This window comes from Lolium rigidum, chromosome 5 (genome assembly GCF_022539505.1).
Source record: "Lolium rigidum isolate FL_2022 chromosome 5, APGP_CSIRO_Lrig_0.1, whole genome shotgun sequence".
In the NCBI taxonomy this organism is placed as follows: Eukaryota; Viridiplantae; Streptophyta; class Magnoliopsida; order Poales; family Poaceae; genus Lolium; species Lolium rigidum.
In genome coordinates, this window is record NC_061512.1 from 10,775,535 (window position 1) to 10,792,382 (window position 16,848).

A 16,848-nucleotide genomic window follows, 5' to 3' on the forward strand; every position below is an offset into this window, starting at 1 on the left:
CGAGATTTCTTACGAGTGGATATGCTCTATTAAAGATGCTTGATGTTTAATGATATTTCTTTACAAGTACAATGAGGTAATTATAAAATGCTTTATTTTTAGCACATAAAATTAGGCATTATAGAAGGAATCATAATAACCAAGAAATACTGCAGATTAGGTACATATGATTGCAAGTTCTAAGCAGCTTTAGCTTTATTTTGCAGCATAGATTAAATCAGCCATGAGTCATCGATTCGATCCATCAGCTCATCCTCATGACAGAGAGGTAATCAGCTAGAGCAGACAGTCTATTTGCCTTTGGGCAGACTGTTACATAATTTCTCAGTGTATAAACAACAATCAAGAAGGGTACTGCGGATGCAGTCTGAACTGCACGCGTCATTTTCTGTTGCACGCCCTGATAATTCAGAAAAATAAACTGTTTTCTGACTGAAGTGGACTCCACGTATGTATAGACTTAACTTCATGACATGAACTTCTAAATTTCTGTAACTTCACTCATTGCTGCTCCAATAGCTAGACCATCACGCTAGATCGGAGCCTATGCGATCAGCATCGTTGAGGAACGAGGGGACAAGAACACCGGTGAAGTTCAGGAGAGCTACGAACTAACAAGCAAATAAATCACTGAAAGTACAAAGGCAGTAAAGAACAGCGCGGAATCAGGCAGCTAAGAGACCCATTGACTGGCGACGGTAGCGGGGATTTCGGTCCCGAGGACACACTTGATGCTTTGCGTGGGCGCGGTGCCGAAAATCCCAGAAGGGAACAAAGAACATCACCACTGATACTTGAGTGCCGCAAGAGAAAGCTTCAGCGTCTGATACAAATTCAGTTCTTTTTTCAGATTCCAAATATAGTTGCACAGCTCTTCAAATGTTTCTAACAAATAAATGCAAAAGGGAAAAAAATATGCCACAATGAAAATATGAACAAAGTGCGTGGTTCAACGAAAGAACACGGTAGCTAATACCATACACTGGTACACAACAGAACTGGATCGATACCATAAACAGGGTAGCTATCTAGCGACCACGACACTCTTCAGGCTTAGGCATAGCCAATTCAATGTCACCTGGTTTGGCTGAATTACCGTCTCCGTGTATTGTATTGTTATTGGTCACCTGGACATTCCCATTGCAGCAGAAGGCTGTGTTGTTGAAGTAACACCGCCAAGCTACCACGCCGGCCACGCCGGCCACAGCTGCCACCAAAATCGACACCACAGCAGCCACCAGCGCTTTCATCGATACTGACATCCCATTGCTGCCACCAGAAGGTGTCACTCCATCCGTCGATGCAGAATTTAGATGAGCATAGCCGCAGAGAGTAGGCTGGACAATACGGTAGACCCCTTGGCTGGCCAGGATGAAGACGTCTAGCTTGTTATCCTCGCCAAACGAAAATATGAGGCCAAGAAGACCATTGGCAGACTCATCGCAGGGAATCGGCGACTTCTCAGAACAGCGCAGCGGGATGGAAGTAGAGGTATATTTACTGATGCCATCAGTGCCAGTCCACAAGGCATCCATGTACATGTCAGCAAACAAGTACCTGCCATATCGTAGTATCTATTAGCATACATGCAAGCAGCACTTTGACCAAGCCCGAAAGAAAGTAATTCAAATAATGAAAAAGTGCAGTATGGCGTAAGCAGTACCTTCCATACAAGCAAGGATCGGCAGTCCCACGGTACACATACCCACCAACTATTGATGCAGATTCCATGTTCTCGGGGGTAGAAGAAGAAACCTTATATCCCATTATGGGGAAAATGATGCCTTGTGTAGGTTTGGTTACTTGAGCCGCCCACGGTGGATAGCCAACATGCTGGTCCTCATACACACCGACCCACCCATAGTTGCCCCCCTTGGATATCAAATCTATCACTTTGTACTCGTCCTTGATATATGCAAGGTCACAGGATTAGGCACTATTTATAATACAGAAAACAGAGCTCAAGCTTCGAAAGGAACTCAATTCTAAGATGCTTATAGCATTGAAATGATACCTGGACATCATCTGCACAATACAAGTGGAAAGGCCTCCCAGAGTCGAAGCTGCATCTCCATGGGTTTTCAAGACCCAGGGCCCAAATCTCGGGTCGTAAGGTGCTATCATCAGCATTGGGGTTGTCCTTTGGTATTGTATAATTACCCCATAAGCTTAGGTTAGCAACTTCATTCAGCTCTGCAAAGCTCAAAAGAAGAAGAAAATAGTTCAGGAATGTTTGCCACTTAGAAAGTAAGGAACTCTTTAAGCATTACTATGTTACTGTAAAAGATAGACTGCCTTTTTCAGATCTTCCCAGTAAGTTTTTAAGTGGTATGATGAGCATATCTAACATGATTCTAAGTATTCTATCATCAAGAGTGTAATATAATTAACTAAGTGGTTGTACAGCCAAGTGGAACCGACTACCATTTTGGAATTCTATCAAGTTTGAAGGTGTTTTCATGAATTCCATATCACTCTTTAACCAAGAGATCACACACTGATATTCCAAAAGTTTGCCAAAGCTTGTCGTACTCTTAAAAAGCATACAATATACCTTGATGGAATGTAACAATATACCATAATATTGTTCTAAGTACTATTTCTATGCTCCGAAAGCACAAACTCTGAAATACATGGGCCTGATTTTCAACTATCCGCTACACTACTAACAATACTTCTTTGTATATCATGCAATTTAACCTTTTGGAAATCCACTACTCTACTGTTTTATAGTACCACCAATACTGCAACAATATCTAAAGAGTTGTCAGCCTTAGTGAAATGTTGTGCTCCCTTTAATCCAAATTACTTGTCACAGATTCAATGAACCTAGACATATTTGAGACAATATTTTGCCTAAATCTGCGACAAGTAATTTGGATTGGAGGGAGCAGTAACAATAGCAACATGATACTGCTGCAAGTGGTCCAGTAGTGCTTCTGTTGCTCTGAAGGTGAAAAGCACAAATTCTAAAGTACATGGCCTGATTCCCAGCCACACATAGTCAACTAGACTACTAACAATATTGCTTTATGATTCACGCAATTTAACTTTCAACATGCAAAGAAACACTAGGCCAATGGTGTATGCATTTCAAATGTTTCCATGAGGATAACTATACATTATTTTTTGGAAGCCTATCTAACCCTTAACTATTGAGTCTGCTTAACCCTTTTAGCTTTTGTGCCAGCTTCGACATTTACAATATTTTCTAATTATGTTGATATAATGATCATTTAATTGAGAAGGGGAAAATACGATATGTAGACACAAAAGTATACCAAAAAGAGAAAATAAACAACATCTCTAAAATGCATGTACCTGGAAGTTCATCAATGTTGAGCCTCATGATTTTTCCCAAGAGTGACTTCTTATTCTGGGAGAAGTTGAAAGGGTCGCCTCTTATCCCGCCATTTCCAGTGAAAAAGTATAGGTATCCATCGGTAGGTCCAAAAAGGAGCTGACCAGCATGGTTAGAAACATATGGAAGCCCCATTGAAAATACCCTTCTGACTTCTGATGGATCTGTTAGAGTTGTATAGTTCCTTTTCCGTTATTCCCCAGTGTATGAGGGGCTTACCTGCACATTGTCACACATGTACATGTACTGGCCTATGGCCCTCTGTGAATACTAGTTGCTCATTCACAACATGGTATCAGAGCTCTTGGTTTAGCTCTTTGCACGCTGCAACTCCGTGCTCGATCCGCATCACTGCCGATGATCTTTCCGGCGGCTGCTGCTCCACCTTCTTCCTTCTCCCTCGCTCGTGTCGGGATCGATTTCTTCTAGCTGTTCCCGTCGTTTTGGAGCGAAAGTTTCAGATCGGGCCGGCCCCTTTTCCGGCCATCACTGGCTCCGGCGCCGTCCTGCTGTGCCCGGCCATCACCACCAGCCCCGTCGCTGCCCGCCACCGGCCGGCTGTGCCTGCCTCCGGCCGCGTCGAGCCCTCCACCGTCCCGCTCGGGCGGCTGCTGCAGCTCCACCGGTCGCGCCCTCCACCGGCCGGGGCTCCACCGGCTGTGCCTGTGCCGGCCCGCTCGGGCCGCCTCTTGGCCGGGCTCGCCCTTTGGCCGGCCGCCTCGACCTCCTCTGGCCGGCTGCCGATCTGCTCCGGCCGCTCTTTACTCGCCACGGGCGGGCTCGAAAATCTGGCTTTGCCCAGATCCAGATCTGAGGTCTAAAAAAAAAAAAAAAAAAAAAAAAAAAAAGGCGGGATGGCATCTTCCCCGTCTGGCTATGTCAGTATCCCTCGCTGTCCTGTGATTTTTGACGGTACCAACTATGGAGAGTTTGCTGCCTTTATGCGCATTCACATGCGTGGTCTACGGCTGTGGGGTGTTCTGACTGGTGAGGTCTCTTGTCCGCCGCACCCTACTGCTCCTGTGCCTCCTACTCCGCCGTCCGTGCCACAGGCCCTGGCTGAGGATGCTACTCAGGCTGATCGGGATGCAGCCAAGTCTGCTGAGGCTGCTGCTGATGAGGCATATGAGGAGCATGTACTTGCTTATTCAGAGGCACTTAGCTCTTATCGTGACAGCTTAGCTACCTTTACTCAGTGGTGTGATGAGGATGCCCGGGCTGCCGCCGTTCTTTCTCAGAGTGTTCAGCCACAGTTTGCTTCTGAGTTTATGGGTCTCGCCACTGTTGCCGAGATGTGGTCTCACCTTCGTCAGCGCTATCAGCCCTCTGGAGATTCTCTGTACTTGTCTGTTTTGCGTCAGGAGCATGACCTTCAGCAGGGTGACTCTACTGTTGATGAGTTCTATACCCAGAGTGCGGCGATCTGGCGCCAGCTTGACTCCCTTCGCAGTACTGTCTGTGGTACTTGCCAGTGTTGCCGGACAGTACGTTCCGATATGGACTTCCAGAGGATCCATGAGTTCCTATCTCGACTTCGCCCTGAGTTTGAGCCTCGTCGTGCTCAGTTGTTTGCTCGAGGCCGTGTTCCTATCTCCGAGGTGCTGACTGAGCTTCGTGCTGAGGAGACTCGTCTGCGAGGTGCTGGACTGCTTGTGACACCTTCTGTTCTTGCTGCTCGTGTTCCCACTGCTCCTGCACCACCGCTTCTGCCCACACCTGTGGCTGCTACTTCTGGAGGGGCCCGCCCTTCTCGTGGTGGGAGTCGCTCTCGTCCTCCTCGGTTCTGCACTCACTGCCGGAGGCCTGGTCACCTTGAGCCTGACTGCTATCAGAAGCAGCGGGGTGTGCCTCCTCGTGCTCCACCTTCAGCGCCTGTCACCACCGGCTTCACCGAGCAGGATATAGCGAGACTCCAGCGTCTCCTTGCCTCCTCTGGCTCTGCTTCGACGGGTACTGCTGCCTCCGCGGCTGTTTCCTCTCCACAGTCAGGTACATCTTCGTGGGTTCTGGATTCTGGAGCTTCTTTTCACATGTCCCCTGATTCTTCTTCTCTTTCTTCACTTCGACCTCTTTCTCTTCCTGTCCGTGTTCTTACTGCCGATGGTACTTCTCTCCCTGTTGCTAGTCGTGGTACTCTTTCTACCTCCTCCTTCACCGTTCCTGATGTTTCTCATGTTCCCCGTCTTACCATGAACTTGTTTTCCGCTGCTCAACTCACTGATTCTGGTTGTCGGGTCATTCTTGATGTTGATTCTTGTTCTGTTCAGGACACTCACACTCGGGCACTGGTTGGGGCTGGCCCTCGGTGCCGTGACTCCCAGGGACTTTGGGAGCTTGACTGGCTTCATGTTCCTTCTTCCACCACTTCATCGACCGCATCATGTGTGCTTGCTGCTTCCACTACCGTCTCCTTTCAGCAGTGGCATCACCGTCTTGGTCATCTTTGTGGTTCTCGCTTGTCATCTTTACTTCGTCGAGGTCTTCTGGGGCCTGTCTCAGGAGATGTCTCGCTTCAGGGTTGTCAGGGTTGTAGACTTGGTAAACAGAATCAGTTACCTTATCCTACTAGTGCGTCTGTATCTCAGCGTCCGTTTGATTTGGTTCATTCTGATGTATGGGGTCCGGCTCCTTTTGCTTCCAAGGGGGGCCACCGCTACTATGTTCTTTTTATCGATGACTTCTCTCGCCACACTTGGATTTATTTTATGACTTCTCGCAGCGAGGTTCTCTCGATATATAAGCGTTTTGCTGCCATGATCCATACTCAGTTTTCCACGCCTATACGTGTCTTTCGGGCTGATTCTGCCGGTGAGTATATCTCCCAGCATCTGCGTGGTTTTCTTGCTGAGCAGGGTACTCTTGCCCAGTTTTCCTGCCCTGGCGCCCATGCCCAAAATGGCGTGGCTGAGCGCAAGCATCGCCACCTACTTGAGACGGCTCGTGCGATGATGATCGCTGCCTCTCTTCCTCCTCACTTCTGGGCTGAGGCTGTGTCTATTTCCACCTATCTCATCAATCTTCAGCCCTCCACAGCCTTGCAGGGTGGTATTCCTCTTGAGCGTCTCACTGGTCACACTCCTGATTACTCGACCCTTCGTCTTTTTGGTTGCGTTTGCTATGTTCTTCTTGCTCCACGCGAACGCACCAAGCTGAGTGCTCAATCTGTTGAGTGTGTCTTCCTTGGCTACAGCCCTGAGCACAAAGGATATAAGTGTTGGGATCCTATTGGTCGACGGATGCGCATATCTCGGGATGTCACTTTTGATGAGTCCCGTCCTTTCTACCCGCGTCCCTCCTCCTCTTCCTTCTCGGTGGGTGATATCTCCTTTCTCATGTTCCCTGACTCACCTCCTCTTGTGTCTCCGATCCCTGCTCCACTGAGTCTCTCACCACCTTCTCCTCCTTCACCCGCCAGGCCCCCCTCTCCTTCCTCACCACCGTCCTCACCCTCCACATCTTCCCCTCCCATGTCACCTTCCTCGCCTACGGTCGTCCCTCCCTACCCATTTCACTACTCCCGTCGTCCCCGTGAGGATGATCCTGCTTCTCCTGACATGCCCTCTACCTCTGATGCGATGCCCTCTCCGTCCGAGCCGACTCACCATCTTCGTGCTCGTCCTCGTCCTCCTCCTGATCGCTATTCTCCCACTCACTACGGTCTTTCTGCTGTCCTTGAGCCGACCTCTTATCGGGATGCCCTTGCGCATCCTGAATGGCAGCTAGCGATGGCTGAGGAGATTGCTGCTCTTGAGCGTACTGGCACTTGGGATGTTGTCACTCCTCCTTCCTCTGTTCGTCCCATCACCTGCAAGTGGGTCTACAAGATCAAGACTCGCTCCGATGGTTCTCTTGAGCGCTACAAGGCTCGACTTGTCGCTCGCGGTTTTCGGCGAGGAGCATGGCCGTGACTATGACGAGACCTTTGCTCCCGTGGCTCACATGACCACTGTTCGTACTCTTCTTGCCGTTGCTTCTGTTCGCCACTGGTCTGTCTCTCAGCTTGATGTGCAGAATGCTTTTCTTAACGGTGAGTTAAGTGAGGAGGTATACATGCAGCCACCTCCTGGCTACTCTGTTCCCGATGGCATGGTCTGTCGTCTCCGGCGCTCTCTCTATGGCCTTAAGCAAGCCCCTCGCGCCTGGTTTCAGCGTTTTGCCTCTGTCGTCATCGCTGCTGGTTTCGTCCCTAGCGCACATGACCCTGCGCTTTTTGTCCACACATCCTCTCGTGGTCGGACTCTGCTTCTTCTATATGTTGATGACATGATCATCACGAGCGATGACCACGAGTACATTGCCTTTGTCAAGGCTCGTCTTCGCGATCAGTTTCTCATGACCGATCTTGGTCCTCTCCGCTACTTTCTTGGCCTTGAGGTTTCCTCTACCTCCGATGGCTTCTATATCTCCCAGGAGAAGTATATTCATGACCTCCTCACTCGTGCCGCTCTTGGTGATGAGCGCATTGTCGAGACTCCTATGGAGCTCAATGTCCACCTTCGTTCCACTGATGGTGATCCTCTTCCGGACCCGACTCGCTATCGTCACTTGGTTGGGAGTCTTGTCTACCTTGCTGTCACACGTCCTGACATCTCCTATCCAGTCCACATTCTGAGTCAGTTCATGGCTGCTCCCACTAGTGTCCACTATAGTCATCTTCTTCGTGTCCTTCGCTATCTTCGTGGCACTATCTCCCGTCGTCTTTTCTTTCCTCGCTCCAGCTCCTTACGGCTCCGGACCTACTCGGATGCTACTCGGGCTAGCGATCCGGAGGATCGCAAGTCTCTTTCTGCCTCTTGTGTTTTTCTTGGTGGCTCTCTCATTGCTTGGAAGACCAAGAAGCGGGTTGCGATCTCTCGTTCGAGTGTTGAGGCTGAGTTGCGAGCGATGGCTCTCTTGACCGGCGAGGTGACTTGGTTACGCCGGTTACTTGCGGATTTTGGTGTTTCTGCTGACGCTCCGACTCCGCTCTTATCGGACAGTACTGGTGCCATCAGCATTGCGCGTGATCCGGTGAAGCACGAGCTCACCAAACACATCGGTGTTGATGCCTTCTATGTGCGTCATGCTGTGCAGCATCGGGTTATGGCTCTTCATTATGTGCCTTCGAGCTTCGGCTTGCCGACTTCTTCACCAAGGCCCGGACTCGAGCACGACATGGTTTCTTTCTCTCCAAACTCGGTGTTGTTGATCCACCATGAGTTTGAGGGGGTGTTAGAGTTGTATAGTTCCTTTTCCGTTATTCCCCAGTGTATGAGGGGCTTACCTGCACATTGTCACACATGTACATGTACTGGCCTATGGCCCTCTGTGAATACTAGTTGCTCATTCACAACAGGATCAGCATATGTTGCCTATCAAAGAAGAAGGGTAGAAATACAATGTTTACCCAGGAATTAAGCTAAATACTAGTATAAGGACTACAAAGAAGATTATACACACATCTATATATACCTCAGAAAATCTTGATGGTGAACCTTCAGCAGAATACTCTGAGATAACTAGATGGTACTGGCAAGGGTGAACACCATTTTTATCAGAGCCAAGCTTCGAGGGATCGCACTCCACTTCATGATCGCACGAACACCTACCAGCGCAGTTGGGTGACTGAGCTCCATCACAAATATATGAAACAAAGAAACGCCCATTGTTTGCAAAATCTGGATGAAACGCAACACCCACGAGTCCTAGGTCCGAACTGAGGTGACCTTCAGTTGCGAGGTCAAGAAATGGGCTCATCTCGTCAATTTCCAGACCGTCTTGCATTCCTTGTTCAGGAACAGTAGCCAACCATATCTTCCCATCTTGTCTGGAGAAGAAGGCTTTGCTGGACCCATCAGGGTGAGCAACCATGTTAAGGTAGGATCCATTACCAATCTTCTCAAGGCAAACCCCAGCAGTAGGAGTAGGAGATGGTGAAGAGTCCTTCCTAGTCCTAGCATTAAACGAGACCCCATGCCCATTGAAGCATACTGACTGGTTGTGTGGTGTACCGGAATGTGACGCACAAAAGTCATTTTCTGAGTGCCAAAAATCAGTAAGCATGGAAGCTGAACCAGTAAGCACGGCATTTCTTGGCTGAAAAGGGGAGTTGGATATTGCTGTGCTTTTACAATCTTTCCAAACTTGCTCACAGTACTCCCCTTCAGTGTCCACAGGTTGAGAATAATTTGGTCCAAAGGAAGAGCTGCACAAGAGAGGAACTGTACGTGCGGTAGACCCAATGCCAAACAGATCAGCAGAGAACGGATTGCATTTCTGAAAACATGGAAAAGGAAGTGTATAAGCACAAAATAAGATTAATTACTCAGCATGGCATAATAGTTATTGCAATAATATTCAGTATCCATAAAATCACTAGTTCTGCATCTCTGTATTGAGAAGAAGGCGTAAGATAGGCCAAATGACCAAGTTTACAAGGATTGACAATAAGCTAAACACACCCGCCAATGACGAGGCCGGAAAAAGGAACAAAGGCCTTACCGAACGACGTACAACCAGGTTAGGAGGCAACAACTTCAGACCACATCAACAAAGGCCTTGCCTTGGCCAGCCTCAAGCCATTAACGGTGAGGACTAGCAGCCGGTGCCTGACGCTTCCATAGCACAACAACAACACCAGGGCTGCCCGGGTCGTACCCTCATTCATGTGCCTATGAGAGCCGGCGACTCGATGGCAGGACCAGGCCAGAACTAGTGAGGCATTGTCTAGAAAGTGTTCGGCCGTGGTGTACATTGTGCCCCAGAGGCCCACGCCTTGCCGGCGCAACCCAGCACCAACATATCCCAACATCCCGCTGCCACATCAGGGACTCCAGCTGCCGCCAAAGCAGCGCCACCAACAAGGTCACGACACTGACGCGGCAACAACAACAAGGTCACGACACTGTGATGCCGCCGCCTAGTCCAACTAACCAGTTTCCCTGGTATGGAGGAGAAGCTCAGTCAGGACTCAGGAACATGACACCTTCTCCATGGAAGTAACAGCACCCTTGGACATCACCCTTGTCAGGCCGAGCGGGAATTTTGCCCCGACCACCAAAGCAGGGGCAACCAGAGACGAGGAACACCATGTGGCTGGATAGGTCCGGCACACCAGAGACGAGGAACTCCGCTGCCACAACATGCAAGCCACCACTGGTCGAGGCGTCGAGGCGAAACAGTGGCGTCGTCCGAAGCACAGGCCAGCTGCACCGCGCCGCAGCCGACCATGCCCGCAGCCTCTGCTACCAGGATTCGGTGGGACACAGCCGAGCCACCGCATCGCCGCGCCCTCAGAGCGCCGCCGCGCGCCGCTCGGGTGCTCGCCGTGTCAGGCCCAGAGGCCCGCCGCTCTGGATCCGTGCGCCGCTATGGAGAGGGAAGCCGAAGGATGGTGGTACCGGCCAGGCCAGCGTCGCAACGCCGGGACGCCAGAGGATTGCCACACCAGGCAAGCCACCACTAGGAGAGGCGTCGAGGCGAAGCAGTGGCTTCGCACGAAGGACTGGCGGACCGGCGCCGACCATGGCCGCGGCCGCGCTGACCCGCAGCCCCCGCCACCAGGATTCGCCGGGGGACAGCCGCATGGCCGTGTCAGGTCGAGATGCACGGCACTACGGATCCGGTACCGCCGCCACGAAACCCTAGGCCCGGAGGCCGCCGACCCCGGCGCCGCCGTCCGCCGCGCGGGCTTGACGAGTTCTCCGTCCGGCGACGGCTGGGAGTGGTGGGAGGAGGCGCCGGTGTGGGTCGCCTCAAGTCAAGGCTCCTTTGTGGGCATGAAAATTGACGGTAGAATATTCCAGAAAAATCTGAACAAGATTGCGATATCTAAAACTAAACCTTTGTGTAAAATGCAGAAGATTCGGAATGAAATCCAATCCGAGGAGATGGACTTATTTTTGTCGCTTCACAAGAATCGGAATGAAATCAGCTCGAAACTCTACGTTGGGTTTTGGGTCGGACACGTGACGACGCCGACCTGGACTTGCGCAGCTAAAGCCAAGACCAAGATCTCACCATCACATCTCGAAAAGGCCACCCAGAAGAACAGGAGAATATACCCCACACAAAAAAAGTTGGCCCGCCGTACAGTAGGACGAGCGAGGGCAAGTGAGAGCGTACGCACCGAACAGAGGATGGACTTGACGAGGCGGCCGCATGCGCCGCCCGGCTTCACTCCCATAGCCTCGAACTGCTCCTGCAGCGCGGCGTCGGCGTCGGCGTCGCAGCAGCTGCCGCCGTCGGTCTGGCAGAACTTGAGCGTGGCATTCGGCACCACGGGCGCCCCTGGTCATGGACAGAAACAAGAAAAGGCAGCTTAACAAGGAGGACAGCTTAGGAATTGGACGCGGTAAATCGCGAGGATGAAGAAGCAAGCTCAGATAAAACGCAAACAAGCAGCATATTGTACATTTGTACTATGGTTGGTGGAATGGGGATCGGGCCGGGAGACTAACTCGAATCCGTGCAAAGTGGCAAGACTCCAGGTACGACAGCAAGCAAGCAGACGAGGAGGAGCAGAGGAAGACGGATCCCCATGTCGAACTCAACGCACCTTTCTACTACCTCTCTCTCTCTCTCTCTGGCTTTGTGTGTTGATGATGGACCTCCCTTCCGGATCAATGATGGGGTAAATATAGCCCTGAGCAAGCTTAGCGTCGAGGGTGAGCGCCGCCCGGCTTCTATCGACTACCAAAGCACAGCGCACGAAAATGGTCGGCGGCGGGGACGGTCGGCCGCCCTACCTCGCGGCCGCGCTGGCCGTACGATGGGCTCATCTTGCGATCGTGGGGTGAGAATAGCAGCGTGAATCTGACGCCGCACGGGTCGACTGGTGTGGTAGTAGCAGTAGTAGGTGGGTTCAGTCTTCAGTGTACATCCACCGTGACTTCATTTGCTTCTACCATTTGGTCTTCTAATTTGATGATGCGGTAGACCACGATCACTTTTTGTTTGTTAAACCATTTCTGCTTCCTCTAGAGGAGCAGCTTAAGTTAAACGCACATCATAGTTCGACGCGTTCTAACGTTAGGATTGTGTACAATTTGAGGAAATTGCAGCTTCCATCAGGTTCTGTTCATTTCGTTGCCCAAAACACCACATTGACAAAACTTTTGCAGTCTCCACCAAGTCTACATCTAATCCAGTCTAAATACTCATTTTATCACCTTTAATAGCTAAACTGACGAGTCAGTCCCACACAGATAAGCCTGTTTTTAATCTTGTATCGGAACTCCCCATGTGTTGTGTCCACTGTAGGCAGAACACAAAAGGGAAACGGCTCACGCTTAGAGCACTCTTGCCCGTGTGTTACCAACGACGTCTAGCGTAAGCTTCGGAAACATCCGATTTTATTCAAATTTCGTTAAATTTACAAGTTTAAATGAAATACGTGAAATTTGAACACCTAAACTAATTACGGTGTGGGCTGACGCGCCAGAACTACTCCATGTCGGGCTCTTCCTCCGCCGCATCCTCCTCATTGATGGCCGAGTTGCCGCCCGCGCCTGCTCCTACCGTGTCAGCTGCACTAGTTCCTTCGATGGCCGTGAGGTCAACGAGTTTGCCTGACTTGCTGGCTGACCATGCAATGTCGACGGAAAGCGGCGCCTCCCAAGCGCGTCAGTCGTTCCTCGAGTTGGCTGGGCTTGAAGAAGCCCCGGCCCCATCTCGGGGTCGCTTGCGCTACGCATCACAACCACATGAGATAATTAGTATCTAGTACTTTGTTGAGCCGGTTGTTATGTAAACCCTCGCGGCCACGGCTTCTACATAAAGGACATTACGTGTGTTGGCCATCGCCTTACCGCATCCCTCTCTCTTCCTATGATTAAATATCTTTTACATGGTATCAGAGACACATCACAACGAATGGCTTCTTCATCCTCCACCGCTACCACCATTGACCCATGTCGGTCACCTCCTCGGTCCTTTGTGCGCTTGAGCCACACCAACTACATGATGTTGCGAGCTCAAATGATCACCCGCCACTCTGTAGCCGCACTCACATCCTCAGCCACATCGACGACACCATCAACACGCCATCCTCCACCATCGAGCAAGTAACCGTCATCGGTGACAAGTGGAGGACGGACAGGACACCAACAAGCTAGACATAATCCAAATCCAAATCTTGGAATCCTACGGCATCATGTCGATCCAAATCCCACCGTGAACCCCAATCGAGTAGAATACATGGCGAGTCAAGATCCAAATTACAGAACCTTTCACAGAGACTGCATATATGGAACATGGGGGCATGTGAACCCACTTTTTGAAAAGTTCCGTTTGTGATGTCAAAACATGTTTTAAAAATCGAAACACAAAATGATTTCCCAGATGATCTCAAATATGTGCTCTGGACATGAGTTTCGTGACGAAAAAACCTTTTATTTTATCTTGGCAAAAAAGTGAAATTTTGCAGGGCTATATAGCAGTATATATGTGACGTATTTTGTCTTTTTTAAATTCTGAAATAAAAAAGTGGTTTCTCCGCGAAAATTTTCTACGCACACATGAAACATGCGTACGTACCCAGTTATTTTTATTTCAGAATTTTTTCACATTTCGAAAATGCATTTCCAACCTGGATTCACATGCACCCAGGTTCAAACCGGACTTTTCCACCTTTCACACCAATAATGTAGAATCCAGATCTAGTTCTACGGAATTTTCTGACTATACTATATGACCTGAGCCATCCGCTTAACTCTAGCAAGATACTACGCAAACCTCACAAGCCCCTTTTCACTTGCTTCACGGCCCTTTAGTTTACCTCCCAAAGCCCAAATGAACATTTGAGAGAGCCATATTGCTAGAAATTTTACGGCTCATCTTTTTTATACTACCGCAAAAAAATCAGTGTGATAACAAATCTTCTCTAACTAAGTTTGGTAGAATACCACATTCTACAAGTCGGTACTACGACTCGATCATGTCGAAAGAAGATCAATCCGACTTAGAATCTCGACTCTAATTACCTTGGCCACCAACGCTAAGTAAGCGACGTGGTACGTCCATGACAAGGTGACCCTCGGTGGCTTCTGAAGGAGTTATGCCATATAGGCAATAATAATAAGAGTTATTTATTATCTATAACTCTATGTTTATTATGAAGTTTACCCTATATGCTATAATAGGAAATTTGCCCGTGCGTTGCACCGAGATAGAGAAAAATATACGGCGCGAAGCTGCATAAACTAAGTTGCCGTAGATAAAACCGTGGCATGTTGCGATAACCAGCAAACTTCAACGTGTCAATGTCTCAACAGATAGTCTCAGCGCAAAATCATGCATGAAATAAGACTAATGATTGAGTGCATTTTCCATGCATTCTTTCTTGATTCTAATTCAGATCCATGACTAACAAAAATAGTTTATTAGCTATGGCTATATGGAGTTCATTACATCTCAAACTTCAATACTGGGAACATAATTTGAGCATTACTTCGTCCAACAACAAGCAAAAGTGAGCTTTCCATAAAACTTTGGATTTCTTTTATAATCTCTCTGCACATCAATCTCTAATTCTCTATCTTCTGTATCCAGCTTAATAAATAAACCACATTCAATCACATCTGGAAGCAGTTTTTTAAAACTGAAATTGGCCACGCTAGCCAGGTAGCCATGCAGCAGCTCTGTATTACACCACTGGGTGACGCAACGCCGCAGGAGTGGGAGGCGGGTGTCATCATACACGCCGAAGCCCTCCATCACCTTCCGATACGCGCTTCTTCTACTTGATGGACTCAAGGCTCCACGCCGACGACGTCAATCGGTTCCTCCGTGCGTCTACGACGATAGGATGGTTAGATCAGCAGAGTTCGTTTGCAAGCTTGATATTTGTAACGAGATGTGGGATCAATCTTTTGCAATCTGCGTGCTCTATTCGAAGTCTGTAATTTGTGTAGGACACTTCCGTGCGACCAGCGCTTGGCGCTAGCTCTTCGATGAAATTGGCGGTGATGTCCCTTCCGCCGCGGCCATACGCCGAACCGCGAGCTAGCGCAAATTTCATCTTCGATGGATACAAGATGGTGGCACCATGCAACCGAGGCTCACTGGCCGGTACTAATCGTTGCTAATCTGCATTTCTTTTTGCCTAGCCGATGGCTATCGAGGTGATGAACCGGGGTCGAGAAAGCAATGCTTGACGGCGACCACGACGTCGCCTAGATGGCGCTAACTTTTCCGCAACCAGATCGACTCCGGCGTTTCCTGTGTGTTGCATGCGTGCTCCGAAGATCTATTGATTTGGCTGTGTGCATCTTGCCAACGTTGCCACAGGAGCAACAGATGTTCATCCGGAGCAACGTGCTGGCTTCAGAGACACAAGCGGATCAGATGTTGGTTCTGTACACGAGCTGCATATGAGCGCCGCCGCCTCCCCGATGACCTCTTGATCCCCGGATCAGATTTGACGTTGATGCCGATACGGACGAGGTTCCTGGCCGACTCGATTGAGGTCCCAAAGGCGAAGAGCTCATCCGCGGCCTTCACAAGATCGCACACGATTTTTTTGATAGTTATCTCACGATACATCCTTGTATATTTATACACAGAATATTCAACTTGTCGCACACGATATAAAACGATTCATCTTGGAACTCGTACGCACCCCGTGATCTTTGTTGGGTGTAGTCGTGTGTGGTTTGGCAAGCTCTTCTTTCTTTTGTCATCGCGTGGAGTCTTGGATGAGGAAGGAGTCGTGGGGAAGTGGCCACGTTTGGTACTCGTATGACTTTTTCCCTTTTGTAGCACCGATGGTTCCTTTTGGATCTCGATACACGATCAGGGTTTCCTTCCTTTCCGGGTCGATATCAGTTTCCTTGACGAACGGATCGAGAGCAAACGTTAGCGGGAGGGGAGTCGTACCAAGACGCCTATATGACGACGGACGAAATCAAAAAACGGACCAAACCACGGAAACACTATTTCTTTTATTATTAGGTACTAGCAAAAGTGCCCGTGCGTTGCACCGGGAGAAATAAATTGTCAAGCGGTTTGGCAAACCACTGTGGTGACTCTCTCCTCTCTGCATTGGTGGTCACCTTTTCTCTTACACGATAAACATAATTATCAATCCTATGAAGATTAGATTGCGAGCCCCTCGTGTCACTGAAACAACAAGGAAAAACCAAACAAAGAAAATATACCATTGAAATTTTTCTTTGTACCAACAAAGAAGAACCGAAGAAGGCACGGCCTAACAAAGATATCTGAAGTTCTCTATGTAAATCAATTGACACCAATAAAAAAAAGAAAACTACAATTTTTCTGATGACAAATATAAATAAGCGGGTTTTATTGCACACCAAAATTAACTGTACTGTGTACACCTAACCTGAAGATAGCTACGCAAATCAGTACTGATTGTTTCGTGCAAACATGTGCACCCATCATCAAGAAGCTGCGCATCTAGCAGAATATACCTGCACCTGAAAATCGGATGAAATAGGAACCGGCCTGGCCGTAGCTAGTGAGCAAAAGATTCAGGTTAAGCTAGT

General features: G+C 49.1%; 1 protein-coding gene across 1 annotated transcript; it reads right to left on the bottom strand.

The window, feature by feature from the left end:
* Positions 1-824: 824 nt before the first annotated feature.
* On the bottom strand, positions 825-11,881 carry LOC124655611 (HIPL1 protein-like). Its single transcript, XM_047194478.1, has 8 exons — positions 11,800-11,881; positions 11,469-11,629; positions 8,813-9,616; positions 8,700-8,712; positions 3,322-3,525; positions 2,015-2,193; positions 1,664-1,905; positions 825-1,557 (listed from the first exon to the last, which is right to left on the bottom strand). The coding sequence occupies exons 1-8, from the start codon at positions 11,879-11,881 to the stop codon at positions 1,029-1,031; spliced, it is 2,214 nt and encodes a 737-aa protein (XP_047050434.1). The 3' UTR covers positions 825-1,028.
* Positions 11,882-16,848: the final 4,967 nt, after the last annotated feature.